Source organism: Oncorhynchus mykiss, chromosome 29, assembly GCF_057628025.1.
Source record: "Oncorhynchus mykiss isolate SJ-2025 chromosome 29, ASM5762802v1, whole genome shotgun sequence".
Taxonomy (NCBI): Eukaryota; Metazoa; Chordata; class Actinopteri; order Salmoniformes; family Salmonidae; genus Oncorhynchus; species Oncorhynchus mykiss.
Genome location: NC_143050.1, coordinates 14,997,731 through 15,012,247, shown reverse-complemented (window position 1 = coordinate 15,012,247; position 14,517 = coordinate 14,997,731). Strand labels below are relative to the sequence as shown.

At 43.1% G+C, this 14,517-nt stretch overlaps 1 protein-coding gene across 1 annotated transcript; it reads left to right on the top strand.

The window, feature by feature from the left end:
• The first annotated feature begins 1,301 nt into the window (after positions 1-1,301).
• Positions 1,302-8,245, top strand: LOC110510110 (ubiquitin-conjugating enzyme E2 D2). The gene is made up of 7 exons (XM_021591449.3): positions 1,302-1,983; positions 4,559-4,622; positions 4,919-4,950; positions 5,039-5,116; positions 5,326-5,431; positions 6,692-6,785; positions 6,881-8,245. The coding sequence occupies exons 1-7, from the start codon at positions 1,960-1,962 to the stop codon at positions 6,924-6,926; spliced, it is 444 nt and encodes a 147-aa protein (XP_021447124.1). The 5' UTR covers positions 1,302-1,959; the 3' UTR covers positions 6,927-8,245.
• Positions 8,246-14,517: the final 6,272 nt, after the last annotated feature.

The window sequence follows — 14,517 nt, the reverse complement described above, 5'->3', positions numbered from 1 at the left end:
TAGCGGGATTTCTTGTAAGTTTCTGGATTAGTTTTCTTCAGTTACCTTTTGATGATGTCCATTTAGTTCTCTAATGATTGTACGTTTGCCAGTAGAACAGAGGATAGAGGCGGTTTATTTACTCTCTGAGGGAGCCCACTTTTTTGACCTCTCTTGCGCCGCCTCTTCCTCTTTCGAGTCCCGGGGAATAGGGCCTGGGTCGGAATGACCAGTCCATCCACAGCTGACAACTCGTTGAAGTAGAAATCTTCATCCAAATCGAGATTAGTGATCGCTGTTCTGATGTCCAGAAGCTGTTTTCGCTCATAGGAAATGCTGGCAGAAATATTCTGCACAAAAAAAGATAAGATCAGCTTTAAAAAAAAACACAAAATAGCAGAATGTGTAAGATGGAAGCTATCCACTGCAGCACCACAACAGGTGCATTGAATGAATCTTCTCATTATATGAGCTGCCAGAGCTCAGCACTGTTCAGCAGCTGTGGTTCTGAACCAGTGACCAGTCAGTTTATGGACATCACAGTGCTGTCCATGGTGCTGAATGTTTGCACATTCCCTGAGGCTAATTCGATTCACTGTGATTTCTATAATTTCAGTTACAAAAGACAAACAACTTGTTCTGCCAACTCAAAGACACAGGGGGCTGTGTTGTCACAAAACTATTTTCCGATTTTCCTACCATCAATCTTTTTTAGCCGGCCAGGTACCCTATGGTGCGTGGAACCAGCTTCCCCATGAAGCTAGGATAACAAAGTCCCTGCCCATCTTCCGAAAACAACTGAAACCCTACCTTTTCGAACAGTATCTTAAATAATCTGCCTCCTTACCTCGACCCCCCCATCCTGAACCAGCAGTTGCACTTGCCCCTTTCTAGCTCTGATTCTACTGTTAGCAACTTTATTGAGGAAAAATGTACTTTCTATGCCTGTGATATGTGGTTGTCCCAACTTGCTATTTTAAGATGAATGCACAAACTGTAAGTCGCTCTGGATAAGAGCGACAGCTAAATTACTAAAATGTAAATGCTATCATGAAGTCTACCTGTGTCTTGAATACCTGTCTATTGCATACACACGTTACAATTGACTATGGGTGCGTTCGTAAATTCACTCTGCTCAGAGTGTGCTCTGGGCGTTCGTAAATTCAGAGCGTTTCGTTCTCGGAGCGTTCAGAGTGCACACTGGACGCCCTAGCCAGGGAGTAAGGTTGGTCCGAGCGTTCTGACCTCACAATGGCAGTCAAGCGCCCAAGCTAACTGGCTAACGGTGGCTAGCTTGCCAGACACAAATACGAGAACACCTCACTGACAATTTTCTCGCCATAGAGGAGCTGGTTAGACTGTTTTCATGTTACCCAGAGCGTGACTGTAACTGTGCTGCTGGCAAAAATGCAATTACGCCTATTTTTGCCGACGTTTACTGACACGGGTCATATTCAACAGGTGTTGAGCGTTCGTAAATTCATCAGTTATTTTGCGGTCTGGCACACTCAGACGAGAACGCTCTGAAATCCGAGTAGATAACCAGAGGGAATTTACGAACGCGCTTTTCATTACATGCAGCTATGGTTGACCATAGTGCAGCCTAAACTGTGGCCACACAGTATAGGTTGCTCTGAAACTTCGAGTTTTTATGATTTGCTTCAATTTGGATGCCTTCTTTATTCCCATGTGAGTCAGAAATTATGTCAATTGCATAGCTCTAACCTGTCTCACGGCTTCCAGCGGATGTAGCGTGGGCGGACGTTTGCAATGCATCACAGCTCTTCGGAGAAGTGATGCGGTGCCCAGTTCTCTCAGCTGCTAGTATGAGCCGTAGTGTATTTCAGTTTCGCTAGACTACTCCGCTACCCAGTCGTTGCAGTGTATTGTAGAAGAACAATTTAAAAACGTAGCTAGCAGTAAAATCTTAATTTCACATAGGTAAACCGAGGTTACATTGACAGCCGCACAAGCACAGCAATGGCCCTGAAAAGAATTCATAAGGTAAGGAAGTAACGTTAGCTTGCTTACCTACCTAGCTAGCAGGCTATCTAACGTTAATCGTTAGCCGCTTTTGGCCTTCTCTTTTTCGGCACGCTTTCGAGCTACTGGTAGGCTACAGCAAGAAAGCTTGCTAGCCCAAATTGCTTAGCTATTTCATACCACTTTCGTCGTCTGCCGCCTGGTCAGTGGCTACCAAAGCCATATATTGGTGATGGCTACTTGTGATGGCTACTTGTGATCACTGATTAATTTGCTTTTGAATGCTAGCTAGCTGGCTAGTAGCCCAAGTAAAGTTAGCTCACACAGTTTAGCGGCATATGACAACATCGATAACTGGTGAATGTAGCTTGCTAACAAGCTAGATAACTAGAAATGATTGTCTACTAGCTAAACTTGGTAGCTAGATAACAGTTAGCTAGATTAACACGCTAGTTAGATAAAAATAAAATGCAATTAACGGTAACGTTAGCTACTAGCCTCCTAACTAGCTAGTTACTGATACTGTATGTAGCTAACGTTAGGTAGGCAATATACTAATTAACGTTAGCTCGCTAGTTTGGCTGACTAGTTTTAATCCTAACTTGACAAGTGTAACGTTAGCTGACGTTAGTTTTCAGGGAAGTCCTCAGTCCGTCATAGGCCTGTTATTCCGCGTTCCTTGCCAGTATCGTTACTGTCCCACTTAGCTACTTCCTACTGTAGTAGTAGTAAACAGATGCACATTAGCTGGCATCGTTCACTTTAGTCCATGGCAATTCACGTTTGGCATAATGTTAGCTAAATTCGTTACAAATCGGTAAACGCAGACTTTGTTCTACCGTTGTCTTCAGTATCAAAAGTAAATTATGCTCTGCTGCTTTCATCTGACACTGACTGATTAATGATCCATGAAAATGATTGATGTTGACAGATTGCTGAAGTACACTTATTTGAATTTAAAATATAAAAAATATCCATCAATGTCATTCTGAATCCAGTACTTTTCCTGTGTTTCAATTTGGAGAATTCACTGACTTGCTGCAGAAACGATGCTCGCTCAGGTCTAACCTCAATGTTGTTGGTAGACCTTGAGTGACATTAGTTTAATCTTGAAAGATTTGTTGTCAGATGATGTAGGCCTTAGCCCACTATTAGACCTCGGATTAATTATTTAATTAATAAGACAAGGTCTAAGGGCATTCCATAGCGTCTACATTCGAGAACTCATGGTCCAATGACTGTACCTGCTAACAGGACAGCCTGGTCTCATAGACTAGATGTAACATAGTAAAAGTAAATCAGAGACACTCAAATTTGTATGACACTAAATATACAAAAGTATATGTGGACACCCCTTCAAGTTAGTGGATTTGGCTATTTCAGCCACACCCATTGATGACAGGTGTATAAAATCGAGCACACAGACATGCAATCTCAATAGACAAACATTGGCAGTAGAATGGCCTTACTGAAGAGGTCAGTGACTTTTAACGTGGCACCGTCATAGGATGCCACCTTTCCAACAAGTATAGCTGGTCCGGTCAACTGTAAGTGCTGTTATTGTGAAGTGGAAATGTCTAGGAGCAACAAGGGCTCATCCACGAAGTGATAGGCCACAAAAGCTCACAGAACAGGACCACCAAGTGCTGAAGAGCATAAAAATAGTCTGTCCTCAGTTGCAACACTCACTTCCGAGTTCCAAACTGCCTCTGGAAGCAACGTCAGCACAATAACTGTTTGTCGGGAGCTTCATGAAATGGGTTTCCATGGCCGAGCAGCCGCACACAAGCCTAAGATCACCATGCGCAATGCCAAGTGTCGGCTAGAGTGGTGTAAAGCTCGCAATTGGACTGGAGCAGTGGAAACCCGTTCACTGGAGTGATGAATCACTCTTCACCATCTAGCAGTCCGACGGAAATTGGTGATGGACATCCACAATTATTAGATACCAAACGAAACGTAACATATCATACTAAATGGGAGTGTATCGGATTTACGTATGGAATAATACGAAATGCACTGAGACCAGGTTGAGCAGCATCTGTCCCATGTCTGAAGCGACATCCATTATTGGCTTTTTGCATCGTAAACAAGGAACTATTAAATCTAGTTTAAATGATTTACCCCCCTCCTCCCCCCACACACACACACCACCAAATCCACTACTTGGAGTGTGAAGCTAGAACAAAACATTGAGATCCATATTAGATTTTGATTTTAGGGTATCTAAATGGGATTTCATTTTCTTTTCACTGCCCGGCGACGCAATCGCAGTCCAATCAGAACCAATTTTTATGGATATATCTTCAAACACGGGACAATTGCTGCTAGCAGGTACAGTCATTGGACCATGAGTTATCTTCAATGTAGTTGCAATGGAATGGCCAAAGATACCTCATCTTATTAATTAATGAAATAATAAACTAATATTGGGATAGTCTAGGCCTACAAGCTTAGGTCTACTACTTCCAGCCCACATTCAGCATTAGAGACATGGTATGCAGTTTCGCTGAACTACTGAAACCACTGAAACAATACATATTGTTAAAGTATTATACTTTTCTGAGGAAATTAAAGCTCTTGTCTTTGTCCCTAGGAGTTAAATGATTTGGCTCGTGACCCTCCAGCACAGTGCTCCGCAGGACCTGTTGGAGATGACAGTAAGTCTCCTCAACCACACAACACCATCACCCGCAGTTTATGTTCACCATCCAAAGCACATCACTTACTACCCATTTCATTCAATATTGTTGATGGATTATATCTTTGTTTATCATAGAATACAGGATTTGACTCCAAAAGAAAACTGTTGGCAATGAAATCTAGTCTGTAGATACAAGCCAATAAAGATGAATGACCAGTGTTCTTCTGCATCATGGCACAAAAATCTAATTCAAACAATGTACTTTATAAAGGTGCTTATAGTGTATTAAGTGTTTTCTCCTCTCTTACCTAGTGTTTCACTGGCAGGCTACCATAATGGGACCAGTAAGTATATCCTCCTGTCCTGTTGTTTGGTGGTTCACAGCTTTGCTCTGGGTCATGTAATAGTAACCATCTATTTTTCTTTTTACAGAATGACAGTCCGTATCAGGGTGGTGTGTTCTTCTTGACCATTCACTTCCCCACGGACTATCCCTTCAAACCACCAAAGGTAAGGGATGTGTCCTGGAACTCAGCTATACGTTAGAAAAGTGGTGACAGATTTATTTTAATGGAGCTATGAATTAGACCTACATTGATGGGAAATAATAATTCACAACGGTTTGTTTTCAGTACATGAGATGTAACCGACAACCATTTCTGTCCCGTCAGTGTGCTAAAGGAGATGCTGTAAATGCAATACATTTGTGTCCTCTAAAGGTTGCATTCACCACAAGAATCTATCACCCAAACATCAACAGCAATGGCAGCATCTGCTTGGACATCCTGAGGTCGCAGTGGTCGCCAGCACTCACCATCTCCAAAGGTAATTCCGGAATGGGGCTCTTGGTTGATGTTTTGTATGTGGGTTAGATCACTTGTTATGGCTAGTTTTAAACCAGTATGGTTTTGAATTTTTAACTGCAGATTCTGGTAAGTACACTACATAACCAAACGTATGTGGATGCCTGCTTGTTGAACATCTCATTCCAAAATCATGGGCATTAATATGGAGTTGGTCCCCCCTTTACTGCTATAACACTCTTCTGGGAAGGCTTTACACTAGATGTTGGAACATTGCATCTGGGGACTTGCTTCCATTCAGCCATGAGCATTGGTGAGGTCGGTCACCAATGTTGGGCGATTAGGCCTGGCTCGCGATTGGCGTTCCAATTCATCCCCAATGTGTTTGATGGAGGTCAGGGCTCTGCAGGCCAGTCAAGTTCTTCCACACTGATCTCGACAAATAATTTCTGTATGGACCTCGCTTTGTGCACAGGGGTATTGTCCTGCTGAAACAGGAAAGGGTCTTCCCCAAACTGTTGCCACAAAGTTGGAAGCACTATGATTGATGCAGGCACCCAGATTCGTCCGTCAGACTGTCAGATGGTGAAGCATGATTCATCACTCCAGAGAATGCGTTTCCACTGCCCCAGAGTCCAATGGCGGCGAGCTTTACACCACTCCAGCCAACTCTTTGCATTGTGCATGGTGATCTTAGGCTTGTGTGCAGCTGCTCGGCAATGTCATGAAGCTCCTGACGAACAGTTCTTGTGCTGACGTTGCTTCCAGAGGCAGTTTGGAACCCGGTAGGTAGTGAGTGTTGTTATGGAGGACATGTTTGCCCTGCTAGAGCTGCCTCTGTCAACTGTAAGTGCTGTTATTGTGAAGTGGAAACTTATAAGAGCAACAACGGCTCAGATGTGAAGTGGTAGGCCACATAAGCTCACAGAACAGGTCCGCCGAGTGCCGAAGTGCGTAAAAATCGCCTGTCCTCGGTTGCAACACTCCAAACTGCAGTGGAAGAGCTCAGTGACTTTCAACATGTCAGCGTGATAGGACGCCACCTTTCCAACAAGTCAGTTTGTCAAATTTAATTAGTGCAAATGTTTGTCTATGGAGATTGCATGTCTGTGTTCTCAATTTTATACACCAGTCAGCAACGGGTGTGACTGAAAGAGCCGATTCTATTCATTTGAAGGGGTGTCCACATACTTTTGTATATAAAGTGGTCGGAGATTTACATTGATTTTTACAGTAATTTGTCAGAACTGTGTTGACTCTGTTGTTGTCGGTCATCCTACAGTCCTCTTGTCCATCTGCTCACTTCTCTGTGACCCAAACCCAGACGATCCACTAGTGCCTGAGATCGCACGCATCTACAAGACAGACAGGGAAAAGTAGGTCTTACAGTTTCAACATTCCATTTTTTTTTTTGTACAACCTGTCTGCTACAAGGATAGTTATTTATTTATTTATTCTCCTGTCATTCCAGATACAACAGAATAGCCCGGGAATGGACCCAGAAATATGCTATGTAGTCTCAAGGCAATACAGTGGAAAATCTGCCTTTATATTCAAAGGCTTGGGGGAGCTTTGAATGAAAAGAGGAAAAAAGTATTGTTGGTTTCCTTTGGAGTGATTTCTTTGAGCCACACCCTCCCTCTCCCTACGCACTTGACCTCCTTCCCCCTGCCTCACCCCCTTCAACCTGTCCAGCTGCCATGATGTACATATTTGAGACAGCAAATTGTATACTCCACAATGTCCACCAGGACCCATGTAGGACCACTCTTATTTGATTCCAGGAAGCATTCCTTATCATTTTTATGAACCCAAGGTTTGCTTTTTCCAAGATTGAGGGATTTTATGTATGTGCTTTGTTTCTCTGGTTGTTTTTCTCCCTCTGTGCTTCCAGCTGTCCTGTGAGCGGATGGGAGGGGTGGGAAGAGAAGGGGCTTGGAGAATGTTTTTGTCTTCTATTTGGCTATAATAAGAAATAGCCTTCAATCTGTCAATCGTTCTGCAAACCTCGAGGGGACTTTCTCTGTTTGGCAATGGGATGCCCAGGATCCTGCCTCATAGCCCCTCCACAATGTGAATCACTATCATTTAAGATCGTAGTTACCCATGGAACCCTCCACACTGTATGACGTGGGACAATAAAGTAATGAGACTGATATCTATATATCTACTGAATATTACATCCAAAATAACTTCTCCCTCACCCTAGTCAAATGAAATACTCTTGTGATGTTGATTTTGCTAAAGGAAAAAATAGTACCCTTTTAGATCGCCCTTTGCGCCTTCATCAAATTATTTTAGTTCTCTCAATTGTGGCAAGTCTTTGTCTTCTGGGTGATGGTCTGATTTTTAAAACGGCCAAAGTTAGTTTGGATCTAAGTTTGGCAGCTAAATTGGGTGGTACTAGTACACTGAAATGGTATTAATATATCTGGATCTTCTATTTTTATCTACATTCTTTCTCTGGTTTCAAGTCCAGCCTGAAAGGACAACGATTTGGCATTAGTAATAAAGCATGTTGTTCGAAGGCAACGCCGAATGACAATATCTAAAATCTAATATGATGAATTTAAAGTCTTACCTCAAGTGGGCTAAATGGAAGGAAATCAGTCTGATTGGGGTGTATTTTCATAAAATAGAACAGTGACCTCATTCTGTAATCACACTTTGTATATTTGAGCTGCCATCGTTGACATTGAAGCTCCAACTACTCCCTGTCTGGATCAGAACCCTGGACTTGAGTTCCAGACAAACAAACTTCTGTATATTTAATTACCTGAGAGCTCATTGAGCTTGTGTCTTAATTCAACTGTAATAAACATGATTATTAAAGTTATGAGTTATCACTGTTTTTATTTGCCATTGATGCGCAAATATGCGTACTTTTGGTATTTATATGAAAGCTTTGTCATTTTGAAAAGAAATTAGTATTTTGTACAATTTATTCATTTTGCATGTGTCCTATTTATGTTAGGTATATTGCTGAGGTTTTGATAGCAACAAGGACACTTGGTATGAATCAGCTGGAATAAAAATACTATCACTTTGTCTCACCTATGTCCGTTTTACAGCGAACTACATTGAAGCTTAGGACTTCACCTGGCTGCTGTTCTTATTTCTGCCAACTCATTTCATTCATTATTGAAGCACAGTTACAGAACCTGCAACTACACTATCCTCGATTATTCTTATTTTTAACTTTATTTAACTAGGCAAGTCAGTTAATTAAGAACAAATTCTTATTTACAATGACGGCCTACCCTGGACAACGCTGGGCCAACTGTGCGCCGCCCTATGGGAGTCACAATCACGGCCAGATGTGATGCAGACTGAATTCGAACCAGGGACTGTATGATTTCCAGTCGTATATATTAGTGCTACGCTGCTCTGATAGTTCGCATTATGTCATATTTCAGAAACAACTGTCCTGACTTGTGAGAAAGACTACAACAACAAAGCTGGGCCAGATCAGCATAATATACATGGACCTATTCCTATGGCCTCACCATGACACTAAATTATTTCGGGCAGCAAATTCGATTTTTCAATATTTTTGTGCCACTAGATGGAGCTCTATCATTGGGTTTGGCAAACATGTTTGTTTAATTTTTCATAATGTACCTAACTGCTTGTGCCATTCATGAGGGCCACAATCAGCTAGTCACTATGGAATTTACCAGATTTGTGGAAGTATAAATTAGGTTAAATGTTATTAGATACCACAAACAGTCATTATATAGATATGACCTATAACCTATATGAACATATTATGGGTAGTTTGTGGCCAATTATCTTCCGAGTGCAGAGAATGAGCATGTGATTGGTTGCTGCCTGAACAGCAAATCCTTGTTTAACATCCCACCAGTGTTGACCAGCAGCAGCTTGGAGTGATGAGGCTCAGGTATAGTCTACTCCACTGCATGTTTACATCCTATACTTTGTGGTGAAGAAATGTACCCATATCACCTACATTTTTTTTTCTTCATTCACTTCAGGGCCCAATCCCCTTCTCCAATGTCTGTGTCCTTGAATTCGGCAATGCTGAGGGGACTGATGAGCCAGAAGGAGGAGAGCAGCGTAGAGGGGAGGAAGGGAGGTGTGGATCAGGGGTAGCTACAGAGACGGGCCAGCCAGATGAATAGGATGAGCCTCTTGACTAAGACAGGAGGTGTAAAATGGGAAAAACAATAGAGGTGAGGTAGTGATGTGGGGTTAGGCAGGTCAGAGGGGGAGTGGGAAAGGGGGACTGCACTGTTTGGAGAGCTTGCATAGCTTGCAACATTCCTCAGTGTCTGAGAAACCGGACGTTCATCTCTCTCTTTCTCCCTACACTCACTCCACTTTTAGGTTGTTTTTAGGGGCTCTCCTGTGGCGCTGGTCATGTGTGCAGCTGGAGGAGGCCGTGTAACACTAATCCCCCGGCCGGCTCAGGAAAGTACTCTGCCTCGCTTCGCACAGAGAGAAAACAACAAAGAGCTGAGTGTGGCTGCAGCCCCAGGGCTCAGTGCGCCCACCAGAACGTCTCCTGTCACAGCTTGCTGCTCCCTCCTACCCATGGACTCTCTCTCACTCACTCACTTTATGTCCCCTCTCTCTCTGACTGACTCACCACCCACCACGTGAAAAAATGTCATTTTTTAAAACTTTGATGCCTAATATGTGTGTGAGAGAGAGTGCGAAAGATTGACTTCTGAGGGTCAAGAGCAGGAATGTAGACAAGCGTAGAGCGGACAGGAATGTGGTCAGTCTGGGCATTGTAAAAGGAAAAGCCCCGTGCTCTTCAGGATACCAAATTCAAGTGAGGACTGTAGTCTGCATGCTTTCAATCAATTTGAAATGAGTAGGCCTATGTGACCAATTGCAAGATTTGAGTTAAAATAGTGTCACAACACCACCTTTTGGTAACTTGGTAAATATGGACCACTTGCAGTGCAAACGCCAATGAGCTGTTCTTTTACATGTACACCCTACATCAGGCTGCCCCAACTGGCTGCCCCAACTGGCTGCCCCAACTGGCTGCCCGTGTGGTTTTATTTGGCTCCCAAGTTTTCTGAGCAAAAAAATAATACTTTTGTGTGGAATTTTCATTGTTGAACATAAGTCAGTAATAACATCAGGAAATCAGCTCCAAATTATTTGAATTCAAGAAATGTGTTCCCAAGTATTCCCACGCATAATAGAGAGACCCTTGATCATATACAAATGTAAGCAAGGTTCAAAATGATTTTGTTTCAGTCAAACGTATCTGTTTGGGCTTCTTGCAGTCAATTTTCAGTCTACAAATGATTTGTAATTATGTGTCATCGTCCCCCCACCATCTGCTCCAGAAAAAAATTGTCCAGAATCTAGTTGATGGTCCCTGCATTAGGTCCACACCACTATGCACATGCCTCAGAGCTTGGAGTTGGTATGGCTGGTGGTTGGCATTATTAAAGTCATTTCCAAAGGCGCAAATGATGACGAGGGGGTTGGCATCTGCTTAATATGAGATAGGGTGAGACCAGGCATATTGCCAGAGCCATGCTAGACACCAGGGATTACGAAGCAATGTGTGTCCAATTTATGCACGTCGTGGGGGAATGGATGCGACCATTGTGCAATTACCTAGAACGAAACCCTTGCCTGCACGGCCACTCAATAAACAGAATCCTAGAGGTAAAAAACTAAATAATAATCTTAAAACCAAACATAAAAATCGTTATAAGAGATTATCATCCAAACAAACAAATGGAATGGAATGCAGATGACCTTTTATCACATTTTGCTATGGTATTTAAATCAATTATAAAGGTGCTACTGCTACCAACAGCCCACTCAAAACACCAACCTATACGGAGAGAATACGCGCTTGGCTGGGTTACAACAAATGGCATGTTGAGGTAAACAAACAGGGAGATAAGCAGTCACGAGAAACCAAAACCAAGCGACTCACAGGGCTACACGAGGTGGACATCCCAATGCCAAGGCCTACCTGTCGCATGCTCTTCATTAGTGATTTGGCCATTTAACATGAGTTGAATGGGCTTAATAACAATTCCACTTTGGTTTCAAACACATTACTTAAGTCTATGTTTGATGCGTCAATGGATGGCTCTTGGGTGTCCAAATAATTCCAATGTTTAAACATTATGCAATGCTTCAACATTGATGATAAAGTTGGTCATTTTAATAGGTCATGTCACGGGATGTCAATTACAAATAGCATTGACCAATTACATTATTTTTGATTTCTTTTTGAGGATCTGAACACAATTCACATAAATGCATTGCTCATTACGCATGAAGTTTCTCTGCGTACACTTCATAGTAAACGCAGCCTTGCTGCATTTGGTGACAGATAAAGGTTTACTATTCACTGTGTGTATATTTGTAAGCGGGTGTTTTGTGTGCGGGAGAAGGGTTGGCTGGCGAGTACCAGTGTCAGAACAACCCCTCCCCTCTCCCTCTCTCGAGCTTCCGCGTTATTTTCCAGCTCGGAGCCTCCACCGCACAGCTCGATCGATTCGCATTGATTGTCCCTGACGAGCTGCTCCACTTTCTAGCCAATGTCAGCCCGTCTGCGATCGGGAAGGAGAGAAATGAAGGAAAATCTCTGCCGCCCTGGCGGTGTCATTTCCACACACTTCGGTTGGGCGCCTGCCAGCAGACAGGACATTCGAAAGAGGTGGAGTGGACTCTTGGTTTGAGCGAGAAGAGGAGCCGAGCGCACCGGTCATGGGCGAAAACATAGCGAGTTGCAACTGAGCACCGCGTGGCCACTCCTACGTGCACGCACCGCAACGAGTGTGAAAAAACAACCCATCGCTTAATTACGCTACATTGACCACTGTGTAATGTAAACCAGCATAAACCATCAGTGACATGTCACATGCACAATTGAACGTGTTATTGTCATAAATTAGAACATTAACATGTTAATGAAAGACAATAATATGTAAATGTATAATATAATTTATCATCTGTTCTGCCATTAAGACCATGAGTTATGTTTTTTGTTGTTGCAAATCAGTCTCCTTGCTCCTGAAGGGCAATTGCATATTGTCATATTTTGGTGCAATTAAACACATTTCTGAATTAGGTGATAGCCCAGGCCTAGACTTTTTATTTAACTAGGCAAGTAAGTTAAGAACAAATTCTTATTTACAATGACGGCCTACACCGGCCAAACCCAGACAATGCTGGGCCATTTGTGCACCGTCCTATGGGACTCCCAATCACGTCCGGTTGTGATACAGCCTGGAATCAAACCAGGGTCTGTAGGGACGTGTCTTGCACTGAGATGCAGAGCCTTAGACCGCTGTGCAACTCTGGAGCCCCCCAAAATGTACAATTTGCATAAATAGGCTACAGCTACTCTATATATAAAATAGTATGTGGACATCCCTTTAAATGAGTGGATTCTGCTATTTCAGCCACACTGTTGCTGACAGGTGTATACAATTGCGCACATAGCCATGCAATCTCCATAGACAAACACTGACAGTAGAATGGCCTTACTGAAGCGTGGCACCGTCATAAGATGCCACCTTTCCAACATGTCAGTTCATCAAATATTTGCCCTGCTTTAGCTCCCCTGGTGAAAGTGCTGTTATTGTGAAGTGGAAATGTCTAGTGGTGTAAAGCTGCCCGCCATTGGACTCTAGAGTAGAGGAAACACATTCTCTGGAGTACTGAATCACGCTTTACCATCTGGCAGTCCAATGGACGAATCTGGATTTGGCGGATGCCAGAAAAACGCTACCTGCCCCAATGCATATTGCCAACTGCAAAGTTTGGTGGAGGAGGAATAATGATCTTGGGCTGTTTTTCATGATTCGGGTTAGGCCCCTTAGTTTCAGTGAATGTAAATCTTAACGCTACAGCATACAATGGTTGGGTTGTGCCGTGGCGGAGATCTTTGTGGGCTATACTCGGCCTTGTCTCAGGATGGTAATGTCCTCGGATGGGGCCACAGTGTCTCCTGACCCCTCCTGTCTCAGCCTCCAGTATTTATGCTGCAGTAGTTTATGTGTCGGGGGGCTAGGGTCAGTTTGTTATATCTGGAATACTTCTCCTGTCCTATTCGGTGTCCTGTGTGAATTTAAGCATGCTCTCTCTAATTCTCTCTTTCTCTCTTTCTTTCTCTCTCTCGGAGATCCTGAGCCCTTAGGACCATGCCTCAGGACTACCTGACATGATGACTCCTTGCTGTGCCCAGTCCACCTGGCCGTGCTGCTGCTCCAGTTTCAACTGTTCTGCCTTATTATTATTTGACCATGCTGGTCATTTATGAACATTTGAACATCTTGGCCATGTTCTGTTATAATCTCCACCCGGCACAGCCAGAAAAGGACTGGCCACCCCACATAGCCTGGTTCCTCTCTAGGTTTCTTCCTAGGTTTTGGCCTTTCTAGGGAGTTTTTCCTAGCCACCGTGCTTCTACACCTGCATTGCTTGCTGTTTGGGGTTTTAAGCTGGGTTTCTGTACAGCACTTTGAGATATCAGCTGATGTACGAAGGGCTATATAAATAAATTTGATTTTATTGGATTTACAATGTCATTCTGGACGATTCTGTGCTTCCAACTTTGTGGCAACAATTTGGGGAAGGCCAAATTGAAACGCTGACTGTGAGCCAAGCCTAATCGCCCAACATCAGTGCCCAACCGCACTAATGGTCTTGTGGCTGAATGGAAGCAAGTACCCGCAGCAATGTTCCAGCATCTAGTGGAAAGCCTTACCAGAAGAGTGGAGGGTGTTATAGCAGCAATGTTCCAACATCTAGTAGAAAGCCTTCCCAGAAGAGTGGAGGCTGTTATATCAGCAAAGGATGGACCAACTCCATATTAATGTCCATGATGTTGGAATGAGATCAAATCAAATCAAATGTTATTTGTCACATAAGGCAAATACAACAGATGTACAGCTTACAGTGAAATGCTTACTTACAAGCCCTCAACCAACAATGCAGTTTTAAGAAAATTACCTAAAAAAAGAAGTAAGAAATGATTAAAGACCAACAGTAAAATAACAATAGCAAGGCTATTTACAGGGGGTGCCGGTACAGAGTCAATGTGCGGGGGGTACCGGTTAGTCAAGGTTTTTGAGGTAATATGTACATGTAGGTAGA

Coding starts and splice junctions, on each gene's coding strand:
- LOC110510110 (XM_021591449.3), top strand. CDS start 1,960: ATGGCCCTGAAAAGAATTCATAAG. Junction 4,623..4,918: donor AGGACCTGTTGGAGATGACA/GTAAGTCTCCTC, acceptor TCTCTTACCTAG/TGTTTCACTGGCAGGCTACC. Junction 5,432..6,691: donor AGCACTCACCATCTCCAAAG/GTAATTCCGGAA, acceptor GTCATCCTACAG/TCCTCTTGTCCATCTGCTCA.